This window comes from Oncorhynchus masou, chromosome 3, assembly GCF_036934945.1.
Source record: "Oncorhynchus masou masou isolate Uvic2021 chromosome 3, UVic_Omas_1.1, whole genome shotgun sequence".
In the NCBI taxonomy this organism is placed as follows: Eukaryota; Metazoa; Chordata; class Actinopteri; order Salmoniformes; family Salmonidae; genus Oncorhynchus; species Oncorhynchus masou.
Window position 1 is genome coordinate 27,148,231 of NC_088214.1, and position 27,603 is coordinate 27,175,833.

Below are 27,603 nucleotides of genomic sequence, written 5' to 3' on the forward strand. Positions count from 1 at the left end.
TATACACACAGACACGTTTAACAGTTTTGGAAACTTTAGAGTGTTTTCTATCCAAATCTACCAAATCAATATGCAAATCCTATCTTCTGGGCCTGAGTAGAAGGCAGTTTAATTTGTGAACCCTTTTCATCCAAAATTCCAAATGCTACCCCCTACCCTAGAGAAGTTAAAGCAATGGCTTTTTTTCTGGCCACTCTTCTGTAAAGCCCAGCTCTTTGGAGTGTATGGCTTAAAATGGTCCTATGGAGAGATACTCCAATCTCCACTGTGGAGCATTGCAGTTCCTTCAAGGTTATCTTTGGTCTCTTTGTTGCCTCTCTGATTAATGCCCTACTTGCATAGTCCGTGAGTTTTGATGGGCGGCCCTCTCTTGGCAGGTTTGTTGTGGTGCCATATTCTTTCCATTTTTTAATAATGTATTTAATGATGCTCCGTGGGATGTTCAAAGTTCCAGATATGTTTTGTAACCCAACCCTGTTTGGAGAGCTCCTTGGTCTTCATAGTGTCGCTTGCTTGGTGGAGCCCCTTTGCTTAGTGGTTTTGCAGACTCTGGGGCCTTTCAGAACAGGTGTATATATACACTGAGATCATGTGACAGATCATGTGACACTTAGATTGCACACAGATGGACTTTATTTAACTAATTATGTGACTTCTGATGGTAATTGGTTGCACCAGATCTTATTTAGGGGCTTCAGGGGGTGTGAATACATATGCACACACCACTTTTCTGTTTTTTATTTGTCCTAATATTTTTAAACAAGTTATATTTTTACTTTCACTTCACCAATTTGGACTATTTTGTGTATGTCCATTACATGAAATCCAAATATAGGTTGTAATGAAACAAAATATGAAAAATGCAGAGGGGGTGAATACTTCCGCAAGCCACTGTAAATTAATGCAGCTGTTTATCATAGCACACAACACTTATTACAGGCGATAAGTTCAGTACACATCACTGCATTCTGTATTAGAAAGTAGACGGGCCCTCTCTGAGGTCTCATTGATCAAGGCATGGCATGTTTATAAAGCCCTCCTGCGTAAACCTCCGCCGTACCTTACTTCATTGTTATCTTACAGATGTACGAGATACCACACTCAGTCTCAGGGATGGCTACATTTGGAGATCCCTTCGAACTCCACAGAGAGGTAAATCTGCTTTTAGTTTATTTACACCTTACTTATGGAATAATCTCCAAGGCTCTCTAAAATTTGATGAATTGCTGCCTCTAAGGCAATTCAACAAGACTTATTGACCATTTACTGAAAAATGTGTTTGTTTTCTATGATCGTGTTTTGCTTTGATGTGTATTGACGTGTATAATGATGTGTATAATGGTGTGCATAATGTTTATTGATATGTATTGATGTGTATAATGATGTGTATAATGTATTTTGATATGTATTGATGTGATGCAGGGCTCATCTGTGACAGAAACCTTGGTCTCAGCAGATTCCCTGTCAAAATAATGGTTAAATAAGAGAGAAGGGAATTGCTCAGAATATGCCATTTCAACTGCATAAATAAAACAGGGTAAATCTAGAGCTCTGCTTGTAGTATAGTATTGGGGAAAGGGGAATTAATTAATATGTCTTTGCACTGAATTAGATTGGCCAATTTAGGCCCCAGCATGTGAGCAAGGAACATGATACTATGCAGTGGGATACCAGTAGCTTAGCAGCCTGATGAGGATGATGTATTCATCCATGTTCTCACTTCCAGAGGTGCTTCTGGCCTGGGGGCTGTGGGTTACTGCTGTAGATGTGAATAACATAATATTGATTTAGTATGATGACATGTTTATTAGGGTCAATATGCAACGTTGTTCTCTGGGAGTAGAATAACACTGTGTGTTGATATTGGATGTTTGATGAGCCTCACACTTAAAAATGATTTATGTTGCTTTTACATGCACAATAAAGATTGAATTATATATTTCTTCGTCACCTTCAAGGTGCGACTTTTAGGTTCATAATCTATTTGCTTCCTTCGACAAATGACACACATGCTAATGCACGTGAGAAGAATACATAACTTGCCTACTCAAGAAGTGTGTGTTAATGTATTATCGCAACATACAGTATATGAAGCAAAACTCAAAAGGATACAATGTTCTATGTTAATGTATGCTTTCAAGTAGATCAACATATATTGAAAAGGTTATGTGGATCAACATAAATGAACAAATCAAATAATCCTCTGAAACGGTCTGATCCTACCCTGTTTACTTTTCTGTGAAGTCAAAGTACGAAATGTAAACATCTAAGTGTTTAAACCATTTGGAGTATGGTGAACTAGAAAGCTTATAATTTTCAAGATAGTCGTCTTATCCTTACAGTCTTTAGCATAATTAATGTGAGAATCGCATTACAATAAAATATGCCACTGCAGTTGACATTTAAAAATCACTTGATATTTAATTTGACAAGAATGAAAGGGGATGAAAGCTTGTAGCTCCTTGCAGATGAACAAGACAAACAAGAGCATTGGTTGGATCTTGATTTCGACAGAAACAATTTGCCTATTGTGATTAGCACCACCTTCAATTCTGGCTAGCTCATAAGAATCCATGGACAAGGGTTTAAGTAAAGATTATTGTACAATACTGTAGTTCACAGCTGCATGCTTTTGAAAGGCTGTGATGATTATGGTCTAAAACCCCGGTTTAGCTCAAGTGGGTGTGTGTGTCTGGCCTATGTGAGCATGGATGAGGTGTCTCTTTTCAATAGATTATTACATTCTTACAATAAAGACATCTTGTAGATTCTGTAGTTAGATAAACATCAGAGCAGTTCCCGAGGCACTTTGATAGCTTGTCCAGTTTATTTTAACCAAAAAACAAACAACAATAACAACCACCACAAAACTATGATAAAAACTGAAGTGAACGGCTTGTATTTTATTCCCATTGTCTATAAAAGTACTATAAAAGTAAAACAACTTTTGCAAATCAAATAGTCTTTTCTGTCATTCCAAGTACTCTCAACTCTCCTCCACTTCCGCAGTGGAAGGATCTGCTTTGTCTTTGTCTAATATCCCCACCAGAGTTTTGAAGGACGGCCCCCACTCGCTGAGGTATCTGAAGTCCTCACGGCCGTCCACCGTCCACGACTCGATGGAGCTCAGCGACTCTGCCACTGACCCATCCCCCTCGTAGGCGTATGTAGCCAGCGAGTCATACGGGGGAGCAGAGAAACCCAGGTGGTTCTCCTGGAGACGCTGGTGAATATAGTCCCTGATGATGTTAGTGCTGCCTTCTGTGGTAGGGGTTGACCCATTGATCTCAGTTTGAGTGGTGACATCTGACCATGACCCTGTTCCCCGGCGGAGCATGTTCTCCTTTATGGCCTTGGTGTTCCTCAGCGTGCCCATGTCGAAGGCGTGGGTGTCCTCCTCGCCGCCCCCCTCGACGTCATAGTGGACCACGTTGTCCCGGATGTCCTCCTTGGACGACATCAATGTCTCCCTCTTCTTCTGCCGTCTCAGGCCTACGTAGAGCACCACGATCACTACAATACAAAAGAAACAAGCGCACCACGATCAATACAATATAAAAGAAACAAGCGCACCACGATCAATACAATACAAAAGAAACAAGCGCACCACACCCACATTTTATCGTCTCCATACATAGATGTACTGCAGTGAAAATATACAGTGACGTGCATTTCAAGAGCTTTTCAAGGTACTGTAGGAGGCAATGGGAAGAAAGACAGTGGGATGTCATGTGTGAGGAGCCATTAGTTAATTTCCTCTTTTCTTCAGCCATTCTTTTGTTCAGCAGGAGAACTTAAAGGAATCACAGCCTGAGGCCAGCCGTGATCCATTTCTGACATGCCATCTGTCACTATTGTACTGAGGCAGCAGTCAGACAGGATGAAAGGCTGTTTCACAATGCTTTCATCTCTCCTTCTCCCTCCCTCTCTCTTCCACCCTCCCAGTGGCAGACAGTAGAGAGTACAACACAGCAGTTTACTCCACACTACTGTAGTGCTCACTGTGTTATGTTATTCAATAGTAAGAGATTATACTTTAGTAGGAGAAAGTAGGGAGTAATTGATGGACCAAGATAAGTGAGCTAAATCGACCTACAAGTATGATTATGGGATTGTTTCAAGGGCCATTTTTTAAATTGTAACGGTCAATTGAATAACATTACTGTATCTTAGGACTTCAGCTCCCCCTAGTGTAAAATTGTACACATTAACATTATGATAATGTACATTTACAGTCTATAGCAGGTAATTAACACTTGGAGGAAGCCGTTATTGACATTATTGCTATTTATCATCGACAAGGTGGTTGTCAAGTGGAAATAATATTCTGTATACTGTACGTTCAGAAATACAGTGTTTCTACACTACAATCTCTGACTGACAGACATGACTTACCCAGGAGTATGACCATGCACAGTAAAATGGCCATCACTGCCCCGGTGCTGAGACCCACTGGTAGAAAGACTGCTTCTGCCGTGCAGGACAGGAGGGAACCGTCGGTCTCACAGGCACACACGCGGACAGTGAGGGTGCCGGTGCTGCTCTGGGCTGGGTAGCCACTGTCCTCCACCACCACAGGCACCACGTAGTACTCCTGGACCCGCCTCTGGAACCCCACACGCTTGGTCACTATCCCCGCTGTGTTGTCTGGAAACAAAATGACACAACCATTAACCCTACATGTCTTAAATCAATAAATCAATCAATCAATTTAGTCTGGAACCCTATACGTGTGGTCACTGTCCCCGCAGTGTTGTCTAAAAACCAAATGAGGGATCATCAAAGAGTGTTCACCCGTGATGCAACAGAGAGTACTTACATGTATTTACATAGTCACATTTACATTTAAGTCATTTAGCAGATGCTCTTATCCAAAGCAATTTACACTTAGTGCATTCATCTTAAGATAGCTTTTTTATTTTTTATTTATTCTTTATTTAACTAGGCAAGTCAGTTAAGAACAAATTCTTCTTTACAATGACGGCCTACCAAACCCTAACCCGGACAATGCTGGGCCAATTGTGCGCCGCCCTATGGCACTCCCAATCACGGACGGTTGTGATACAGTCTGGAAACAAACCAGGGTCTGTAGTGACGTTTCCAACACTGAGTTTCAGTGCCTTAGACTGGGCCCCGCGAGCTAAGTATCACAGTTGTAGTAAGTACATTTTTCAGAAAAGTCGGTGCTAGTAGGAAAAGACAAGTGCACATGTTTTGTTTTCAGAAGATGGGCAGGGACTCTGCTGTCGTAGCATCAGAGGGAAGCTAGTTCCACCATTGGGGTGCCAGGACAGAGTAGAGCTTTGATTGGGATGAGCAGGAGCTGACCTCCTGTAGGATTGGGATGAGACCTGAGGTGTCAGAATAAAGAGCTCGGGTTGGGGTGTGGGGTTTGAGCATAGCCTAAATGTAGAGAGGGGCAGTTCCCCTTGCTGCTCCCTAGGCAAGAATCATGGTCTTCTCGTCATACTCTATGGATGTTGTAGAGCGTGAACCTGCAGTTCTTTGTTTAGGGAGAAATATAGGGCACATACTAAAGATTGGCATTGCCTCCGGTCTTGTACAGTTGAAGTCGGAAGTTTACATACACTTAGGTTGGAGTCATTAAAACTAGTTTTTCAACCACTCAACAAATTTCTTGTTAACAAACTATAGTTTTGGCAAGTCGGTTAGGACATCTACTTTGTGCATGACACAAGTAATTTTTCCAACAATTGATTACAAACAGATTATTTCCCCTATAGTTCATTGTATCACAATTCCAGTGGCCAGCAGTTTACATACACCAAGTTGACTGTGCCTTTAAACAGCTTGGAAAATGCCAGAAAATTATGTCATGGATTTAGAAGCTTCCGACAGGCTAATTGACATAATTTGAGTAAATTGAAGGTGTACCTGTGGATGTATTTCAAGGCCTACCTTCAAACTCAGTGCCTCTTTGGTTGACATTATGGGAAAACCAAAATAAATCAGCCATTGTAGTCCTCCACAAGTCTGGTTCATCCTTGGGAGCAATTTCCAAACGTCTGACGGTACCACGTTCATCTCCTCAGGAAGGAGACACGTTCTGTCTCCTAGAGATGAACGTAGTTTGGTGCGAAAAGTGCAAAATAATTACAGAACAACAGCAAAGGACCTTGTGAAGATGCTGAAGGAAACAGGTACCAATGTATCTATAGCCACAGCAAAACAGTCCTATATCGACATAACCTGAATGGCCGCTCAGCAAGGAAGAAGCCACTGCTCCAAAACCGCCATAACTACGGTTTGCCACTGTATATGGGGACAAAGATCGTACTTTTTGGAGAAATGTCCTCTGGTCTGATGAAACAAAAATAGCACTGTTTGGCCATAATGACCATCGTTATGTTTGGAGAAAAAGGGGGATGCTTGCAAGCCGAAGAACACCATCCCTCGTGAAGCACGAGGGTGGCAGCATCATGTTGTGGGGGTGCTTTGCAACAGGAGGGACTGGTGCACTTCACAAAATAGATGGCATCATGAGGTAGGAAAATCATGTGGATATATTGAAGCAACATCTCAAGACATCAGTCAGGAAGTTAAAGCTTGTTCACAAATGGGTCTTCCAAATGGACAATGACCCCAAGCATACTTCCAAAGTTGTGACAAAATGGCTTAAGGACAACAAAGTCAAGGTATTGGAATGGTCACAAAGCCCTGACCTCAATCCTATAAAATGTGTGTGGTCAGAACTGAAAAAGCGTGTGCGAGCATGGAGGCCTACAAACCTGACTCAGTTACACCAGCTCTGTCAGGAGGAATAGGCCAAAATTCACCCAACTTATTGTGGGAAGCTTGTCGAAGGCTACTCAAGATGTTTGACCCAAGTTAACCTGTTGAAACTCTGGGGACGCTATATCATTTTTGGATAAAAAGACGTGCCCGTTTTAAGCGCAATATTTTGTCACAAAAAGATGCTCGACTATGCATATAATTGGTAGCTTTCGAAAGAAAACACTCTGACGTGTCCAGAACTGCAAAGATATTTTCTGTGTGTGCCCTAGAACGTGAGCTTCAGGCAAAACCAAGATGAGACGGCATCCAGGAAATGAGCAGGATTTTTGAGGCTCTGTTTTCCATTGTCTCCTTATATGGCTGTGAATGCGAGAGGAGTAAGTCTGCCCTTTCTGTCGTTTCCCCAAGGTGTCTGCAGCATTGTGACGTATTTGTAGGCATATCATTGGAAGATTGACCATAAGAGACCACATTTACCAGGTGTCCGCCCGGTGTCCTGCGCCGAAATTGGTGCGCAAAAGTCAGCTGCAAGTATTTTTCCACAGAATTCAGAGGAGAATGCAGGCTTCCACGAACGATATATCAATGAAGAGATATGTGAAACAACACCTTGAGGATTGATTCCAAACAACGTTTGCCATGTTTCGGTCGATATTATGGAGTTAATTCGGAAAAAGTTTGACGTTGTAGGTGACTGAATTTTCGGTTCGTTTCGGTAGCCAAATGTGATGTACAAAACGGAACGATTTCTCCTACACACAGACGCTTTCAGGAAAAACTGCGCATTTGGTATGTAACTGAGAGTCTCCTCATTGTTAAGAAAAGGCTAAGCTTGAGAGTAGGCTCATTATTTTTTTCAGAAATCGTTAACGTTACATTATGCTAATGAGCTTCAGGCTATAACTGTATACAGGTTTTTTTCATAGCCAAACGTGAACAAAACGGAGCGATTTGTCCTACACAAATAATATTTTTTTGAAAAACTGCACATTTGCTATGTAACTGAGAGTCTCCTAATTGAAAACATCCGAAGCTCTTCAAAGGTAAATGATTTTATTTATTTGGTTATCTGGTTTTTGTGAAAATGTTGCGTGCTAAATGCTACTCAAAATGCTAAGCTAGCTTAGCATACTCTTACACAAATTAGTCAATTGCTATGGTTCAAAAGCATATTTTGAAAATCTGAGATGACAGTGTTGTTAAGAAAAGGCTAAGCTTGAGAGTAGGCGCATTATTTTCATTTTATTTGCGATTTTCAGAAATCGTTAACGTTGCGTTATGCTAATGAGCCTGAGGCTTTAGTCACGATCCCGGATCCGGGATGGGGAGTTTCAAGAAGTTAAACAATTTAAAGGCAATGCTACCAAATACTAATTGAGTGTATGTAAACTTCTGACCCACTGGGAATGTGATGAAAGAAATAAAAGCTGAAATAAATGATTCTCTACTATTATTCTGACATTTCACATTCTTAAAATAAAGTGGTGATGCTAACTGACCTAAGACAGGGAATTGTTAATAGGGTTAAATGTCAGGAGTTGTGAAAAACTGAGTTTAAATGTATTTGGCTCAGATGTATGTAGACTTCCGACTTCAACTGTATCTAGAATGTCAGTTTTCCAGTGCCTTATTTGAAATGAGGTGATGGTGAGTACTTAGCATGTACAAAAAATAAATAAAATACAGGCCTTGTGTTTTTACAGAGACGACGTGTCGATGTGCCTTGACTCGTCTCCAGCACCAGGATAGTGGTGGTGAACTGACTCTGTCACACAGCATTCCCTCTGCCTGGCTGGACGAATATCTCATTTGACAAGGTAGCAGCCATTATAGCACACCTTGTGCCTGTTTGCTGCGATGGCCATGAGCGCCTCTGTCTCTCTGAATCAGCTCTGGTATTTATGTGTTACTGTGTTAGAAAAATACTAACCGAGGATGGTGAGGTGGGAAGGCTGTAGGGGTTAGCAAAAAGTAGAACATTCCACCCTGGCATCCCCTGGGTTGTGACGAAAAACCCTGAACATCTATTAATTCAATACCAATTGTTTGTTGATATTGTAGGGAGCTAGTATCAAGAAAGCAGATTTGAAGTGAATCACTGGCATGGCATCGTAATAGATAGTCTGTGTATAATATACAGAGACTTTCAGAGACTCTCTCTTCAACTCTCTCTTTTCCTCTTTCTCTCCATTCTCTCACTCCATCTCTTTCTCCGTCCCCTCCTTCACATTCTCTCCATCTCTTTCTCTGTCCCCTCCTTCACATTCTCTCCACCTCTTTCTCTGTCCCCTCCTTCACATTCTCTCCGTCTCTTTCTCTGTCCCCTCCTTCACATTCTCTCCATCTCTTTCTCTGTCCCCTCCTTCACATTCTCTCCACCTCTTTCTCTGTCCCCTCCTTCACATTCTCTCCGTCTCTTTCTCTGTCCCCTCCTTCACATTCTCTCCATCTCTTTCTCTGTCCACTCCTTCACATTCTCTCCATCTCTTTCTCTGTCCCCTCCTTCACATTCTCTCCATCTCTTTCTCTGTCCCCTCCTTCACATTCTCTCCATCTCTTTCTCTGTCCCCTCCTTCACATTCTCTCCACCTCTTTCTCTGTCCCCTCCTTCACATTCTCTCCATCTCTTTCTCTGTCCCCTCCTTCACATTCTCTCCATCTCTTTCTCTGTCCCCTCCTTCACATTCTCTCCCCCCTCCTTCACATTCTCTCCATCTCGTTCTCTGTCCCCTCCTTCACATTCTCTCCACCTCTTTCTCTGTCCCCTCCTTCACATTCTCTCCATCTCTTTCTCTGTCCCCTCCTTCACATTCTCTCCCCCTCCTTCACATTCTCTCCATCTCGTTCTCTGTCCCCTCCTTCACATTCTCTCCATCTCTTGCTCTCTTTTATCCATTCCTTTATTTCTCAGAAGAAGAAAAAAACATGGCTTACTTCCAAAGTCTCGCACAGTGAAATTCCTGTTTCTGATTTCCCTGGGGGACTTGAAGAAGAACTTCTGTCCAACAGTGGGAAGATCCTTGTCCGTAGCATTGATGGTCTGAATTACCTGGTAAAGCACAAAGAGCTTTAAACTATAGTATATGCCCAGAAACAAGTGGAGAGACAATTATCACAATTATTATATTTTTCTTTCATTCTCTTTCACACACACACACACACACACACACACACACACACACACACACACACACACACACACACACACACACACACACACACACACACACACACACACACACACACACACACACACACACACACACACACACACACACACACACACACAACCTTTATCACAAAGGAGCTGTTCTTGCCTGGCCTACTTTTGCATTTTCACAGACAAACGTGTCAAAGAGAATGGTGAGCTCTGGAGGGAACTCGTTGACATCCAGCACATTGACTGTGACTGTGACCTTGTTGGATAGGAGAGGGTTGTCTGCAGAATCAAAGAAAACAGTCACCATACAACACATAATAAATACACCATGCACATAGTGGACCTCAGTGAGCATCACAAATGAGTGAGCATTGCAAAAGCCCTTTCTCTCATGTCTGAACTGCTTTGTAAAACCAACAGTGTTAAGTTTACAGTAGCTTGATGAAAGATGTAACAGTGACACTGTCTGTTTACGCTTTAAACTGCAGGCCTCATACAAGTAATATGAAATTGACAGTGAAATAACATGAGAATACTTGAAAATAGAGTCATTGACAAATAATAACATGTTTTCATAGAAAAACAAATGGCTGCACAGTCAAATTATAAGAAATTAATAATATGTGTTGATTATATTGTGTGATTTTCTAATAATGCTAATGAATTTGTCAAAATCCATTGAAAAGATTCCCATTCAATAAACTGCTCTTTCAGAGGAAAAATAGCATTTAGTTCATTGAATCTGTTGAGCTGCTTTACTGTAAACATCAGTCAATTTCACTAGATGGTGCCACAAGTATGGAACCCTGTGTGTGTCTGTAGACTACGGTATGTCCTGCTTTGTGCAATCTCTTCCCAAATTACTTGCACCAGGACCCTTATTCACAAGCGTCTCTGATTGATCTAGGATCAGGGCCCCCGTCTTGTTCATTATGATTTTAAAGGCACAACTGATTCTAGACAATTTAGACAGTTTAGAGAATTTGGACATGGATTGTGTATGTGTGCTATTCAGAGAGTGAATAGGCAATACAAAAGATGTAAGTGCCTTTGAACAGGGTATGATAGTAGGTGCCAGGCGCACCAGTTTGAGTGTGTCAAGAACTGCAACGCTGCTGGGTTTTTCCTGTGTGTATCAAGAATGGTTAACCATAGAAACCATAAATGCATAGAAACTGTAAATGACTTGGTAACAGGAAATCTCTTGGACATTAGAGCAACCTTGAGGGAATCTTATGTGAGTTAGAAAATGATGTTCCTTTGATAGGGAAGAATATACAAAACCTTGCAGAGAGCATATCCAACTGACAATCTCTTAGAAAAAACATTAACTATTTGAACCAAAACTTAAAAATAACTGGTTTTGGCATAAGATGTAGGGGAAAGTTGGAGCATAACTAACAAAATTAAGTTTAACTAAAATGTACGCTTGATCCAGTAGAAGCTAATATAGAACTTACAAGAGACAAAATTCATAAATTCCACAACACAACTGCAGGGTCATGTCTTAAATGTCTTAAGTGTAAATCTAATAAGTATTCAATAATCCATGCTTTCTGGGAATGCTATAAAGTCCGGATGTTGTGGACAGAGCTAGAAAGTTGGCTGTCAGAAGTATTACAATGTAAACGTACTTTCAATCTGTCTGTCTGCATATTTCAAGACATGGAATGTGGGGGTGTATTGAGATACACAATGGTTTGGATGATTCTCCTCATCACTCATATTAAAAAACTTGTGGGAAAGTTGAGGTTTGTCGTTTTTCAACTCTTTGCCTATCGAATAGACAGTGTCTATGGGGTCAAATTGCTCATTCTAAGGCTTCCACTAGATGTCAACAGTATTTAGAACCTTTTTAGATGCTTCTACTGTGAAGTGGGGGCAAATGAGAGGGGAAGGAGTCTGTCTGGCAGACATGCATGAGCTGACTACGCACGTTCACGTGATAGTTAGCTTGAGCTCCATTGCAATTCTACAGACAAAGGAATTCTCCGGTTGGAACATTATTGAAGATTCATGTTTAAAAAATGCAGACTAAAAACTTGGAAATCAATCAATCCACCATTATTAACAGAATGGAAAAATCTAATCATGTATTATTTAAATATAGAAAGTGTGTTGGTTACTAAGAGAATCAAAATGGTGCAGTTTCAGGTGTTAGCAGTTAATGTTACTCTTCAAAACCACAGACCCCAAAGCAAATCAGGAAGAGGAAAATAGGTTTATTCAAAGAGGACGAATCATAGATGTTATGCTGAGAGGTAGATGTTCATTCTCCCCTGTCCTCAGTGATTCTCTTCAGTGATTCTCTTCAGTGATTCTCTCCACAGAACAAAGAGACCGGATGTACTTTTTAACCCAGCCCTAGCCTGTGGTTGACCAATTAGAATTCCTTGTAATTAAACTGGGCCATTGGCCAAATAACAAGTATCCTATTTCAGGTTCAATGTATAAACAATTTGGACCAATGATAACTTGCCATGTAGATATGAGTCCCAGACTGAAATTCCTCCCATGTCTCTGACCCATTAATCCTTAATCCCCTGTTACAGAAAAACCCTATTTCCATTGATTGTTAGTACTCCATTGACTTTTAGTCCTCTATTGACCTCTCGTCCTCTGCGTTGTGTGTTTATCTTCAAAATATTCTTACACAGGCCATGGGCGCTAGAGATGGGGATGTGTGCTAGTTGGTCTGGGCAGGTGTGATGTAGTTGATGTTTGTAAATATTGTTTGTGTGTGTATATTTGGTATTGTTTATAGAAGATTAAACACATCTTACAAAAAAAGAATGGTCCACCACCCAAAGACCATCCAGCCAACATGACAAAACTGTTGAAAGCATTGGAGTCAACATGGACCAGTGTCCCTGTGGAACACTTTCAACATCTTGTAGAGTCCATGCCTCGATGAATTGAGTCTGTTCTGAGGGCTAAAGGGGGTGCAATTCAATATCCTAATGTTTTGTACACTCAGTGTATATTAACACATATTATATACTGTACATATTTACCCTTTGTCCTATACTTACTAACTTTAGTGGCCACAACAAAGATATTGTGCTGCCTATTACTCTCTCTGTCCAACATCTCGGTGGTGGAGATGGTCCCTTCCACAGTATCAATGTCAAAGCAGCCGTCCACAGGCCTCTTCCACTCAATAGAGTATCTACAAAACATTCACAAAAAAACATGAATACATTTTTTTTAACTACTGAACATGATTTCTTCAACCTCACACAGCATATTTCAATCAATACTTACATCTGAACTATTCTTTCCACACCTTCATTCTGTATTTGCATGTACAGTGCTTTCAGAAAGTAATCATACCCCTTGAATTATTCCACATTTTGTTGTGTTGCAGCCTGAATTCAAAATGGAATCCATTTTCAATTCAGGCTGTAACACAACAAAATGTGGAATAAGTCAAGAGGTATAGTCAAGGGGTATGAATACTTCCTGAAGTCATAATGACAACGTGAAAATGACAATGTGAAAACAATACTTGTAGAAGCACCTTTAGCAACAATTAAAGCTGTCTCTAAGACTTACCACACCTGGATTGTGCAACATTTGCCCATTGTTCTTTTCAAAATTCTTCAAGATTTGTCAAATTGGTTGTTGATCATTGCTAGACAACCATTTTCAGGCCTTGCCATGGATTTTCAGCAGATTTAAGTCAAAACTGTAACTCTGTGACTCAGGAACATTAACTGTCTTCTTGGTAAGCAACTCCAGTGTAGATTTGGCGTTGTGTTTTAGGTTATTGTCCTACTGAAAGTTGAATTCATCTCCCAAGTCTGGTGGAAAACAGACTAAAGCATGTTCTCCTCTAGGATTTGGTCTGTGATTGTCTCCATTCCATTTCTTTTTTATCTTGAAAAACTCCCCAGTCGTTAACGATTGCAAGCATACCCATAACATGATGCAGCCACCACTATGCTTGAAAATATGGAGAGTGGTAGTCAGTAATGTGTGGCATTGGATTTGCCCCAAACATAACACTTTCTATTCAGGACAAAAAGGTAATTGCTTTGCCACTTTTTGGCAGTATTACTTTAGTGACTTGTTGCAAACAGGACGCATGTTTTGGAATATAAACAAAAAAAATCTGTACAGGCTTCCTTCTTTTCACGCTGTCAATTAGGTTAGTATTGTGGAGTAACTACAATGTTGTGGTGTAACGACTCAGTATTGTGGAGTACCTACTCAGTTTTCTCCTATCACAGCCATTAAAGTCTTTAACTGTTTGAAAGTCACCATTGGCCTCATGGTTAAATCAATGAACTGTTTCCTTCCTCTCAACTGAGTTAGGAAGGACGCCTTTATCTTTGTAGTGACTGGGTATATTGATACACCATCCGAAGTATAATGAATAACTTCACCATTCTCAAAGAGATATTCAAGGTGCCCTATCATGCGAGGCATTGGAAAACCTCATTTTGGTTAAATATGTGTTTGAAATTCACTGCTTGACTGAGGGACCTTGAAGATAATTGTATGTGTGGGGTACAGAGATGAGGTAGTAATTCATTCATCCAGTCCATGCAACTTATTATGTGACTTTTTAAGAACATTTTTACTCATAAGTGTACTTAGTCTTGCCATAACAAAGGGGTTTAATACTTATTGACCGAAAACATTTCAGCTTTTAATTTTTTATTAATTTGTAAACATTTTGAAAAAAACGTTGACATTATGGGGTATTGTGTGTAGGGCAGTGACCAACAAAATCTCAATTTAAACTATTTTAAATTCAGGCTGTAACACAACAAAATGTGGAAAAAGTCAAGGGTTGTGACTACTTTCTGAAGGCACTGTAATAGAACATGTGAATGTAATAGGTCTACAGAGATAGATAGGCCTAAATAATGTATTGGTCCCGAAGGAGAAATGTCCTAACGATTAGTCAAATAAAGATCCAGGCAAATGACCGCAAACATTACACAGAAGAATAATCACTCTCTTTTCATGTAGAAACTAGGGATGCATCCCAAACAGCACCTTATTCCCTATATAGTGCACTTCTTATGACCAAACCCTGATCAAAAGAAGTGCACTATATAGGGAACATAATGCCATGTGGTTGTGTTCTGATCAGCATTCTAGTATGTTTATGTGTTTCATGTCCCATGAAAACAATGACAAATGTAATGCTTTAAAATATTAAGCAGACATCACAAAGATGGCCTTTTGAGCAAGGTGAATTACTGCCTCCTCCATTTCTAGCAAGACATTAAATATTCATCGATAACAAAAAACACTGCTGGGCCACAACGTATTTGTAAGTTCTTGCGCAAGAGATGTCCTGCATCTCACGCTCTGTCTCAAAACACCAACAGAGTGGAAGTCAACTGTACTTGAAAAACATTTGGAAGAAGAAGAAAAACAACAAGTCAAATGTATATTAGTTGTCAGTGTTCATAACTCTGAGGAGCAAGGTGTGTCTCTGTTGGTTAAATCAAACATCCAACACTCCAGTCACCAGACCAAAATGCTCCCATCTCGCTAAATAGATACACTAAAGTTGATCTATGTTGACAGCTTTTTCTTTTTGCCATTTAAGGTGACGGATGCAGGTGCCCAATTGGAAAATACCTCAATCCATCATGGTCCCATTGCTCAACACCAGCCTTGATGAATTACTTTTTGATTAACCATAAATAGGACTTACTATACATGTATGTATAAATGTATTCAAGAGTCCTTACCTAACTGCGCTGGTACTTGCATCTAGGTCCTGCGCTGTAACAGATCCAATGATGGTGCTCACAGGAGTGTCCTCATACACATCTATGGTGTAAGAGGTCTTAGTGAACACAGGGGGTTCATCCACATCCAGCACGTTGACCTTCACGGTGGCAGTGTCTTTGAAGGGGCCCCGGTGCAGGAACCGGGGATCCAGGTGAGCGTTGGAGGCCTCCACTTTAAAGGTGTATGATCTTTTGGTTTCGTAGTCGAGATGCTGAAAGATAATGAATGAAAGGTGAAATGCATTTATTATTCATAGTAATCAAATCAACATAGCATCAGCATTTATAAAATCATTCACATCGTCAAAATCAGAATGCATTTCATGTCAATGTTCTGTGATATGAATATACTGTGTGCAATGGTCAAATATAGTGCTTGGTTCAGTTTGTTAACACCTCTGTTAGGTTTAGTATGCTCAACAGACACGGAAGTCAAGCACTTTGATATGGAAATATGCACGTTAACTGCGCCAACCAAAATTTATTTATGTTAAATGGGTAGAAAGTAGTTGGATTCAATGTTCTTTTATCAACACAGACTCATGTTCTTCAGTGTCTGAGTTTTTAAGCAATTTGAGACTTGAAAAGCCCATGTTTGGGGTTTTAACACATTTTCATGGAGACACTTTGAGAACCGCTTTCTGACCCTATTTGACAGTCTCACATTAACTCAGCTGGGTCCCTAGTTAGCGTTGACAGCAGAGCAGTTTTCACTGTCAACACACACACAGCAGTCCCTGTCTGAGACACACACATGCAAAAGCCTGGTTGTCTGCGGAATGGGCAGCCACCCTGCTGACTGCATAACAACCAGACAGACAACAGGACTGTGCAGGAGATGCAGGAGGATAGACACCACAGCATGTGTGCCATCCCATCCAAAAAGCACCGCTCAGTGTTACCTGCAGGGAACACAATTCTTGCAACATTGCAAATTAGCAGGGACAATATTCCTTATCTGGAAAGTGAAGCCATCCGTTTTTGGTTTGGGCCTATATCCTCCTACTCTACCTCCCACCTCCCATCCACAACCTAGTGACAATTCCTTCTTATTAACGGCACAGAGGTGTCAATTACAGTATTTGTGCCAGGAAGCTCCTGCTGTTTTTACTGTGCCCTCCTAGGTGCCTGACCCATCATCAAGGAGATCCATGGGTAAGCAAAGCACCTCAACCTCCCACTTCACGTGTGATGGAACACTTTTTAAAATTCACTGATAACCTATATGGTAAAAACTGTTTTTGGAATATACCCGAGCTTGGCTTGGAAAGAGATAATATTATCTAAAATAAATAAACTAGATGACTGTGGTTGATATTCTAACGTATAAAGGTTTGACATTTCCATGTCAAAGTGCTTGACTTCCTGCATACTACAGTTTTTTTAATATATAATCGCTTTGGTGCTATTTTGATTGTAATAGATAACTCCTGGAGTCTTGAAGCATATCATAAATTGGGTGTGCATTCAGGCCTAAACTAAATCCAGCACTGTCCAATGTAGAAACAAATTATAGACCCAATATATTGACACATAAATACATTTAGAGGCCATTTGAATCCCACAGACGGTTTATCTATCGTTTCACTATAATCTTTTATTTTGACGGTGTCGATTATCCCTTGAAACGGTTACTCTTCCAAAACCTCTTGTCACAAACTGTGGCAAACATTGGCTGAGCCCTCTCCAAATCAGCCATTTTGCATACTTTCCTCCATCACCTGGGCTTTCACAGTTTTACAGGTGCTGTTTTAGCAGGACCAGATAGAGAGCAGGAAGAAACAGATCACTAACAAGGATGGCTATGATACAAACAGCTACAAATAGATGGCTCTAAAATTTCAGAAGGCAAAAGTGCCTTTGTGTAGTTCCACTATGTATTTGCAAGAATGTGCCTAATGTTTTGAATGTTCATTGTCAACATCCAGACAAGTGCAAGTAGCGCTTTGATGTATTTACAGTATATCGAGGTGACTCACAGAACTGCAAGATACACACCCCATCTGTGAATAATAATATAATCCCAGCCCAGACGAGACATGCACTCAAACCCAGTTCAAAATGCTTTGGTGCAACTATCCACTTATGTGAAGATAGGATACCAGTATTTGGGAGTCTGTGGGCCACAGAGAGAGAGAAGAAGCTGTTGTAAAGGGGATTTCTAAAGGGATTCCTGCTTGTCACATCCCATCAGGAGTTGTGTTGTCTGATCATAGCCTCAAATGTATTCATTTTAGGCTAAACCAATACATACCCAAGCACTTTCCTGAAGAAAATATAAAAATACATTTTTAGACTGACAGAAAATAGGGATCATCAATTTCTCCATATTTCCTCATGGTTAGGTTCTGAGGATGGTTTGTAGTTGTATCAAGGCACAAGGCGAGACCCAAATGCAGACACAGGAGGTAGGTTGGAGTCTTACAATGTTTATTAATCCAAAGGGGTAGGCAAGAGAATGGTCATGGACAGGCAAAAGGGTCAAAACCAGATCAGCGACCAGGAGGTACAGAGTGGCAGACAGGCTCGTGGTCAAGGTAGGCAGAATGGTCAGGCAGGCGGGTACAAAGTCCAGAAACAGGCAAGGGTCAAAACCGGGAAGACTGGAAGAAGGCGAATGCAATAAGCAGGAGAACGGGAAAACCACTGGTTGACTTGGAAACATACAAGACGAACTGGCACAGAGAGACAGGAAACACAGGAATAAATACACTGGGGAAAACAAACAACACCTGGAGGGGGTGGAGACAATAACGAGGACAGGTGAAACTGATCAGGGTGTGACAAAAAGGATATATGCAGCAATGATCTATTAATATTCCAAGGCCTAAGTAGTATGTTAGTTTAATTATCTAAATGAGCACAGCTTTGCTCATGATCTATCATAACAGACCTGCAATTCTTACTTGAGAAACTGGCCCAAAACAAAGCGCGATGGACATCATTTGTGGACCTTTCCTCAACATAGAGTAAAAGGGATCAAGTAAAATAAAGTGATTAGTGAAGGGTTGTTAATTCCTACCTCACTGAGGACTATGATTCCCTCTTGACTGTGTCCGTTGGAGGTGATGTTAAACATGTGTCCTTCATCTCCAGGAACAATAGAATATTCCACCTCTGCATTCTTCTCAGAGTCCAGGTCATGAGCTCTGATCTTCCCCACTGCTGAGCCCACTAACGAAGACTCTGGGACCCTGAGGTGGAATATACCTGCCGTACAGTAAGAATAGATTCAAATGTAGACACATAAAAGATGTTATTGGCTGCTTCTTGTATGAGTCAAGTCTCAAGTCTCTAGTTATATGTAAGGGCCAGAGACTCACTTTACCCTCTTTTAATAATGTGAAGCCTATTTATACAAGTATCACTTCACTGGTGTTGCTAAACCATTGATTATATATAAACAGCTCATACAAATATGAATGACCTAATTATAATTGATTAACACTAACACTAGTTAATTATTAAAGTACCATCTAGTTGCCTAGAGATATGATGAGATCCCGTTTGCGCAGAAAGATTCCCTTTCAGTGCCCACAATGTTGTTAAATTCATTGGGTAATAGCAAACAAAACCATAGTCATTAAAATGCAATTTGGCACACTTTTTGAAAACCTGGGTGGGTTGTCGTTGACGTCGCTGAGGGTGATGTTGATGGTGGTGGTTCCGGCTAGTCCTCCCAGCTGACCGCCCATATCCTTTGCCTGAATAAGGACCTGGTAAAGCTCCTTCACTTCACGGTCCATGTTAGGCAACGCAGTTCTAATAACCCCTGTTCAAGGTCACAAAAACCAACAGAGAAGATGTGAGAGAGAGAGAGAGTGTGTGTGTGTGTGTGTGTGTGTGTGTGTGTGTGTGTGTGTGTGTGTGTGTGTGTGTGTGTGTGTGTGTGTGTGTGTGTGTGTGTGTGTGTGTGTGTGTGTGTGTGTGTGTGTGTGTGTGTGTGTGAGAGAGAGGCAAGCAAGAGTAAAGAGTAGTGAGGTAGAGAAAGAGAGATGAGTTGTAATTATAAGAGACTGTATCCCCTTTGATGTTCGTCGAAGGAAGAAAGAAGAGGTGGATTTTGACTCATGCATTCATTTGGGAGAATTATGACATCCTACACAGATCTGTAACAAAGGGAGACCTTTGACACTGTGCAAATACTAATCTGACCTAATAGTGCTTCTACCTGTGTGAATAGTGTTTGATCAGGAGTGAGTCTCATGGTTCGGGTACTAAAGGGTCGTTGCCACCGACAACGAGTAATCCTGATTCAATTTGTTCCCCGATACTCTCAGTCCAACTTGAGCTGCAATATAATCTCAAAGTATTTACAATAATCACATATTGCAGTGGTACAGCTTTACATTTTGCCGTTGTAAAGGCCGGTTACACATTTAATGCTTTGGTTTTCAAATCTCTCCATTTGACATTGTGGATGTGCCTTGATTTCAACTATGTGATCTCACCAGTTTTGGAGTCGACTGAAAAGTAAGGCTGTCCATGTAGGATACTGTAGACGATCTGTGCACTATTCCCATAGGAGGGGTCGTCAGCATCTGTGGCAGTCACCTGCATAACAAAAGTACCTGTCCATCATACAGAGACAAAAGGAAGGAAATTGTTAATAAATAGTGTTATTTTCATCACTTCAAGCATTACGTCTTAAGAATAGTACATGATTATTTTGAATTCATCATTAAAAATGTAATGATATAATTGACAAATTCTGGCATGCAATGTAACCTACATAGGCCATAGGACCTCCATACTGAACTGGTGGACCGCGGACCAGATCATGAATGGGGTCAATACGGACCGGACCGCAGGTCCCCTCCCCCCCCCTAAAAAAAATGTGAGTTGAGGTGGGGGTTTGTTACTGCGCCAATAAATTACCTTATGCATCCAGACCTTTGCCACCTGCAGTAGGTATCACACCCTGATCTGTTTCGCCTCTCTTTGTGATTGTCTCCACCCCTCTCCAGGTGTCGCCCAGATTCTCCATTATCCCCTGTGTATTTATACCTGTGTTCTCTGTTTGTCTGTTGACAGTTCGTCTTGTTTATCAAATCAACCAGCGTTTTTGTGTCTCAGCTCCTGCTTTTCCCAGTCTCTCTTTTTTTCACCTTCCTGGTTTTGACCCTTGCTTGTCCTGACTCTGAGCCCGCCTGCCTGACCACACTGTCTACCCCTGACCCTGACCCTGAGCCTGCCTGCCAAACCTGTACCTTTGCCCCACCTCTGGATTATTGACCTCTGCCTACCCTGACCCTGAGCATGCCTGCCATCCGGTACTGTTGCCCCACCTCTGGTTACTGACCCCTGCCTGCCTTGACCTGTCTATTTCCTTCCCCTGTTGGATTATTAAACCGTTGATAATTCGACATTGTCTGCATCTGGGTCTTACACTTCCTAGTATCAGGTATGAAGGTATGTGACCGGACCTTCTCAAATAGTACTCCTGCTATAGGATATCTAATGTCATTCAAAGCATGATATTGACAACTTGGCTGAACTTTTTTGATAAAGGCTGAATCTGAAGCTTCCTCTACATGGAGTTTAGACTTCATGAGAATTAAGAGATGATGGTTTTAAAACCTAATTGTTAATATAACTTTACGAAATTGTATTTCTAAGACAAATAGATGGGAGAAGTTATGTCACCAACAAAATTATTGAATAAAGTACAAGATGCATATTAAGCAGGCATAACTAATATAAAGACTAGGTCTTTAGCGCGAAGCACGAGGTAGAGGCTTTCTTATTTAATATTCATATCCTTGTTTCTTTTGTTTGTGTTTCTACGCTTTCACCACAGGAGGTTGGTGGCACTTTAATTGGGGAGAACAGGATTGTGGTAATAACTGGAGTGGAATTAGTGGCATGGTATCAAATACATCAAATACATGGTTTCCATTTGCGCCGTTCCGGACATTACTAAGAGGCTCCCCTCAGCAACCTCCTGTTCCTTCACTGACCGCTCATGTGTGCGCTACTGTGTGTGCATCCTAGGGCGTGGGTGAGTATTTGTGGCCACAGTTGCGCGATTGTCAGTAATTTCAGCATAGACTTAGGACATGGCATCATAGACATTGCATCATTGTATCTGTATCATTATGGCGTCTGTGAGAGCACGGACAGCGCCATTGAGGCCATCTTCATTTTGAAGTGGTCAATTTTCTTCTTCTATTACTTCTGAGTAGGTATACAAACTGTAACAGTGCATACTTTCCCCTGGAGTGTGTTGTTTGAACAAGTATAAAGCCAAGGTTTGCGATTTACTGCCACCTGCAGTTATGGAATGTTTGCTCACAAGTATAATTAATTGGCTGATCCCTCCCGATGACCTGGATGGAATCATGGGATCCTTCCTTAACCCATAGGAAGTCCCATCCAGTTGATTATTTTAAAATAGTTTCAGTCCTTAATGGTGCTGCCAATGCTAAATAAAGCCTCTTTCAGTAGCCAAACATTGCTGAACATTGTGGATATGCCACGAGTAGAGACAAAGTGATTCCTTTTTCTACATGTCAGAGAGGGGTGTTTGTTCTACATAGCATATTTCTATCTGAACGCATCAAAACATTGCATCCTGCTGAATGCACCCCTGGCCTGTTTATCAGGTGGGCAGTCACGTTTGTTTGCAATCAAAGGACCACTTATTTGAGCCCAGTAAGAGGACAGGGACAGTGGCAAGAGAGAAGCCGGTAGCAGCACAGTGACACAGGTTACATGTACGTACATTTCTTTAGGGCATAAGGAGAGTAATAAATATACGATGATCATGCTATCTTGCCTGTGGTTATTGATAATGTGTCAGTATGACTCCATTGGTTATCACTAAAACTGTCCTGTCACCAAAAAACTGGCCTCTCATTAAAGCCAATACTATTAACATCTACTGGCACTGGTGAATCCTTACCACATACATGTGCACTCTCTATGCATAATCCTTTCCTCCTACTTTATTAACAAAATGTCATTTCCTCCTATCCTAGCTTCCTTTCTGCCTTTTCCTATCTTTCTTTGCTCATTTCCTAGTTTAATTTCCTTGAAACCTTGCCTTACTTTCCTCTCATCCTTTGGTTTCCCTGCTCCTTTTCTTTTCCTCCTATTCTAGCTTCCTATTCCTCCCATCCTTTGATTTTATAGCTCTGCTTCCTCCTATCCGTTCATAGCTTCCTTTCCTCCTTTTCTAGCTCCTTTTTCTAGGAAGGTGGAAAAAGAGCTAGGAAAGGAAAGTAGGAAAGGAAATTAGGAAATTAAGGATACAGGCAAGGAAATGAATTAAGGAAACATTTTTAGGAAATTATACTAGGAATGGATGCCAGGAAAGGAATCTAGGAAAGGAGGAAAAGAAGCGTAGAACCTATAGGAGGAAAGGAGTTAGGAAAGGAAAATACGTAAGGAAGCTAGAAAAGGGGGGAAACAAATCTAGGAAAGGAAAGGAGAAAAGAGAGCTAGTAAATTAAAGAAGGAATGGGTTTAGGAAAGGAGGAAAGGAAGCGAGGAAAGGAAATAAGGAAAGGGATTTAGGAAATGAAGATAGGCAAGTAGGAAAGACTCAAATCCTTACTGAGACTGACTCAACACTTATTGAGACTTAATATGGATACCGTATCCATGGTATCCCACCTGTGCTCAAAAGAGGTAGGAGAACTAACTGCTTTAGCTTTGATTTAATATCAATTCAGTGTTTTGTACCACTTAATCATTTTGTACCACTTAAACATGGACATGGAATGTATCATATAAAGACTGAAAATGTTTGGCTTTAGGCCTAATTGTTAGCAATCTTCAGGTTTCTACCACTGCTCATGGTGACGCGTTGCAAACGTTTACAAAAATGGCACGGTTTGTTTGAGACTAGCAACATTTGTTGAGTCCAGTCCACCACAATAAACTGTGAATGAATGTCACCTGCTTTCAATGTGTGTTTTTTGTAGAAAATAATGGACTTTATTCCTTTCCACTGCAGAAACATTCCAACACAAAAACACCAATGCCACCTGACTGCCATGACTTGAAATGAAACCAAGCAACAACAACCTTTGCCTATCATTTCAATTGGAGTCAGATCTCAACCATATGATTCTATGAAGGTAAAATTCATAGACAGTAGAACTAGGCCTGTATTCCTACAGGATTCCCTTCAAACACTCTAGTGTAGCTTAATGTCCAATTGTCATCATAGCTTTACTCCATATGGATTTGTATAAGCCAAAAAGTACATTACAGGTCCCTTTCTTACCCCCTGGTGACATCTCTGGGACACTGGCTGTGTATGGGCCGTCCAAGAACTTTGGTTCATTGTCATTGACGTCTTGAATTTTTATGATGAATTCAGACTCAGGCTCCAGAGGCCTGCCTGTGTTCATGTCCACAGCCTGAGCTCGTAACGTGTAGTAAGACTTCTCCTCTCGGTCCAAACCCATCAAGGCATGGATGTCACCTGTCGTCTGGTCTATGGTGAAGATGGTTCCGACTCCTTCTCCTGATAGAGTGTACTTCACGTCGCTGTCGCCCCTGTCCAGGTCAGTGTGAAGCTGCATAGAGAAAACATGTTGTATTTGTCAGTGAATCAAAGTAGGAATAGACATGTACTTGGCCTAGATCTTTATGTGACTTGAGCATAAGTGCATACTGTGGCTTGTCTGATGGATGACAAGGGGACAGAGTTTTGTTGCTGAGCTGTGTCTATTTCCTCCTCCTCATTCCTTCCTTCCAACCGTCACTGACCATATGGAAATGCTGAGGACATGTTGATAGATACATATAGTGGCAGAGCACAGTCCCCGAGTCAATGAAGACATCCTTTAGTTGACCTGTGGCTTGGTTATCCCATAAAGAGATTTATTACTTAGGGTGGATGGCAAGGCTTAAGTTTTACATAGTAGATCATCCATGAGCCACAACAATAACGATAAAATGGGAGTCCCAATCTATTCCCTATGTCAGGGGTTGGCAACTAAATTCAGCCACGGGACGATTTTTGGTCATGGGGCTGGACCATAATTATAATAATTTGCACATTGCAAATTGACCACAACTAAGCACAAAAAATTGTATTTGAAAACAAGAATAATTTCATACCTTGATTACATTGAGACACGATCACATATGTCTATTTCTTTATTATTGGGAATACTTTCCTAAACACATTTCTTTTCTCAATTCCTTGTGATTTTTTAACTAAAAACTTTGGGAGGCCACGCCTGTTTCTGCCTGTTGCCGACCCCTACCCTATGTAGTGGACTACTTTTGACCAGGGCCTATAGGTTTCTGGTCAAAAGTAGTGCACTATATAGTGAATAGGATGCCTTTTGGGACACAGTTTGTCCATTCAGTTTCAGTATGCAGGGGACAATAAAACCCTTTCTATCCATGAGATGAATGGTTTATTCAGAAAGTCAGTGAATTGAATGTAATTAAATCAGAGGGCTGAATCTCAAGACACGTTCACTCATTACATTGTTTTATGTCCATTCCCTCACTGTCTGATGTACCTCATTCAGCAGGCAGAACACGATTTTACTCTTGACAGTGGGTTCGGATATAATGAGTTTTAAAGTGAATCAGATATTAATGGAATTTGTGGTACACCAATAAAATCGAATGAAACCTCCACAGGAGCAATGTCTGGATTAAAATAAATCGGGAGGAAATAAACATTAATAGAATATTTAACAGTATCCACCCAGTGCTATAAAGTAGAGGAATTGCTTGTTTCCTGAGTACAAAGCAATGTTGGGATGGGGGTATCTGTCGGCATCAGGCAGATATAGAAAAGAATGAGGTGTTGATATTTAGCTGAATCCATATATTATGATACAACCTGTGGCCTGTCTGATCATTTATCTTACTGGTTACCCTGTACGTGAATAACGTCTCATTGTAAAAGGTTATTCACCAATAAGGAATATTTGGCAAAGGGGGTCGACATATCCTTCACCAAGTTTTGAGAGGTGGGCCGTTTTCATGATCGAAGAAAATCATAATCTCTTTATTATCTGATGCAGCATTTCTCTGCAATACATAGTCATGGGCTAGTGGCTATACATATACTGCTTTTCTACTGTGTAACTGCAAACATGCAATGCAAAATAATATGATAACCTAAGTGACATGTTGTAGCTTAAACTGAGAAGTGTCTATCCTTGAGAGACCCAACAAGAATGCTTAAATGATCATCCGTACCACAAACAATTTAACACAGTGATTTAGACTAGAGAGAAACTTAGTGTGTTTTAGCTCAGACCAGACAAGCCCACTAGCTCAGTCTTCCTTGCAGATGGCATTTGCTTAGTACGGGGCCCAGTAGCAGACTTTTTAATTGTAAAGAGTACAGTTATATAGTACAGCATATAGCTGTTTTCCCTATAAGGCTTTGCTGAATGTCAGATCCAGGGGCACAAGGCACGCTGGTGTTTAAATTTAGGTCTTTCACTCTTAGCTGGTCAGCTTTGTCTGTGTCTGCCTCTACAGTTGCATAATACATGGGAACAAACCCAGCAGAGGAGCTTTCGGCAAAGTGGATCAGTGATGCAGTCATTTTCTGTCTTCAAAATGCTCACACAAAGGTGTGCGATTAATGGTAGAAAATGCTTTATCTCCTGTTTTAGCCAGGAAGGCTGTGGCCATTACCTGTTGGTAAATTCAAAGTTGTGAAGGCTCATTTGTGTCTGTTTATAAATCATAGCGTTGTCTTGCTAAATCTCTTTACAAAGGCGATATAGAAACAATAACCAACTCAAAGGCTGAGGAAAGTCTCCAGGTGCAAGTTACCATGTTGTACTGTAATATGCCTCTGTGGGTTTTCTAAATATAGTAACAGAAACCATTAGACAGCTCTCTCTAGCTGGAGGGGGATTCATGAACTGGCAGTCAGATGGTTTTCAAGCCAGATTTGGTTTTTGTTCCCTTTTCCAAACATGCAGCTCACAGTGATAATCAAGGTCCTGATCCTTCACACTGTCCCCTATTAACCAGCAACAGATGAATCAGTGGTCTCAGGGCTGGTCGGTTACGACTTCTGCCATCCTCATTCTCAACACAGACACTAGTTACATTCAGACACTGGTTACATTCCATTTGGGGGATGCACCCACTGTGAGTAGTGAATCACTCAGTAATTGTAGCATTTGTTTGACAATGTGTGGATGCGACTATCCCATCCTTCCTTTCTCAGCCAACAGAAACACATCCAGCGGGACTTTGCGTGCTGAGAAAGGCAGTGGTAGATGTCCTTGGCATCAGCAGCTGACAAGTCAATCTAAGCCATTATTTCATTTGAGCTGGAAGTGCCAGATTCCAGAATGGTTCTTAATGCCTCTTAAAATTTGATTTGGAACTGCCCAAAAATCCCTTTCACTTCCTCTGTGTGTGGATAATTAGAGCTGATGCTGAGAAAATTGCAAAATCGCAGTCAGAAGCGATCAAGCAGCTCAAGCAATTAGATGTGATTCGTGTCGTGCTGCTTGTATTCCTATATTCTTTAAGTCTTAACGGACAGAGGCACAAGCCTTCAAACTCCTCAGTTTGATTTCCGACCTCAAACTGTCATCACAAGAATAAAGACAGAGGTTTACATGGATTAGTCTTAGAGAACCATAACCTTGAACTTATGTTGCCTTTTTTTCCAACCTACTGTGGGAAAGTTCATATAGATAAGTCTGAATGAATGCTTTAAAATGATGGTGGCCTTACCTTTCCAACATATTGTGGTTCCGATCCCATATATTCCTCCAGTACAAAGAACTGGTTCCACACCCATCCTCTCTTCACCCTCTGAACTCCTGACGCCACATGTCTCCTCAGTCCCAGTCCTTCCACTCCCCTCAGGTGTTGTTCTCTTCCCATCCTGCTTTGGGGTGGAGCGTGGAGGGGAGCCAGGAAACCTTTGTCCAAGAGAAACCAAAAGACCAACAGCAGACCGTTCCTTGTAATCAT

The 27,603-nt window shown here is 41.0% G+C and overlaps 1 protein-coding gene across 2 annotated transcripts; it reads right to left on the minus strand.

The window, feature by feature from the left end:
* Positions 1 to 2,930: 2,930 nt before the first annotated feature.
* On the minus strand, positions 2,931 to 27,603 carry LOC135508042 (cadherin-12-like). 2 transcript variants are annotated; one of them, XM_064927945.1, is made up of 11 exons: positions 27,361 to 27,603; positions 23,906 to 24,200; positions 20,124 to 20,243; positions 19,277 to 19,444; positions 18,695 to 18,882; positions 15,631 to 15,884; positions 12,949 to 13,085; positions 10,074 to 10,195; positions 9,691 to 9,805; positions 4,396 to 4,647; positions 2,931 to 3,513 (listed from the first exon to the last, which is right to left on the minus strand). In XM_064927945.1, exons 1-11 carry the CDS (start codon positions 27,601 to 27,603, stop codon positions 2,987 to 2,989), a joined length of 2,421 nt encoding a protein of 806 aa, XP_064784017.1. In that variant the 3' UTR covers positions 2,931 to 2,986. The 2 variants fall into 2 exon arrangements, with proteins under 2 accessions (XP_064784017.1, XP_064784027.1); XM_064927955.1 differs by lacking the exon at positions 20,124 to 20,243 and having other exon boundaries at positions 27,361 to 27,483.

Excerpts from the sequence above, each read along its gene's own strand:
- LOC135508042 (XM_064927945.1), bottom strand. The coding sequence starts at position 27,603 with ATGATTACAAGGAACGGTCTGCTGTTGGTCTTTTGGTTTCTCTTGGAC. Across the intron at positions 18,883-19,276 it reads CCCACCCAGGTTTTCAAAAA|GTATATTCCACCTCAGGGTC; the intron begins GTGTGCCAAATT and ends ACTGTACGGCAG. Across the intron at positions 9,806-10,073 it reads AAAATGCAAAAGTAGGCCAG|GTAATTCAGACCATCAATGC; the intron begins GCAAGAACAGCT and ends GTGCTTTACCAG.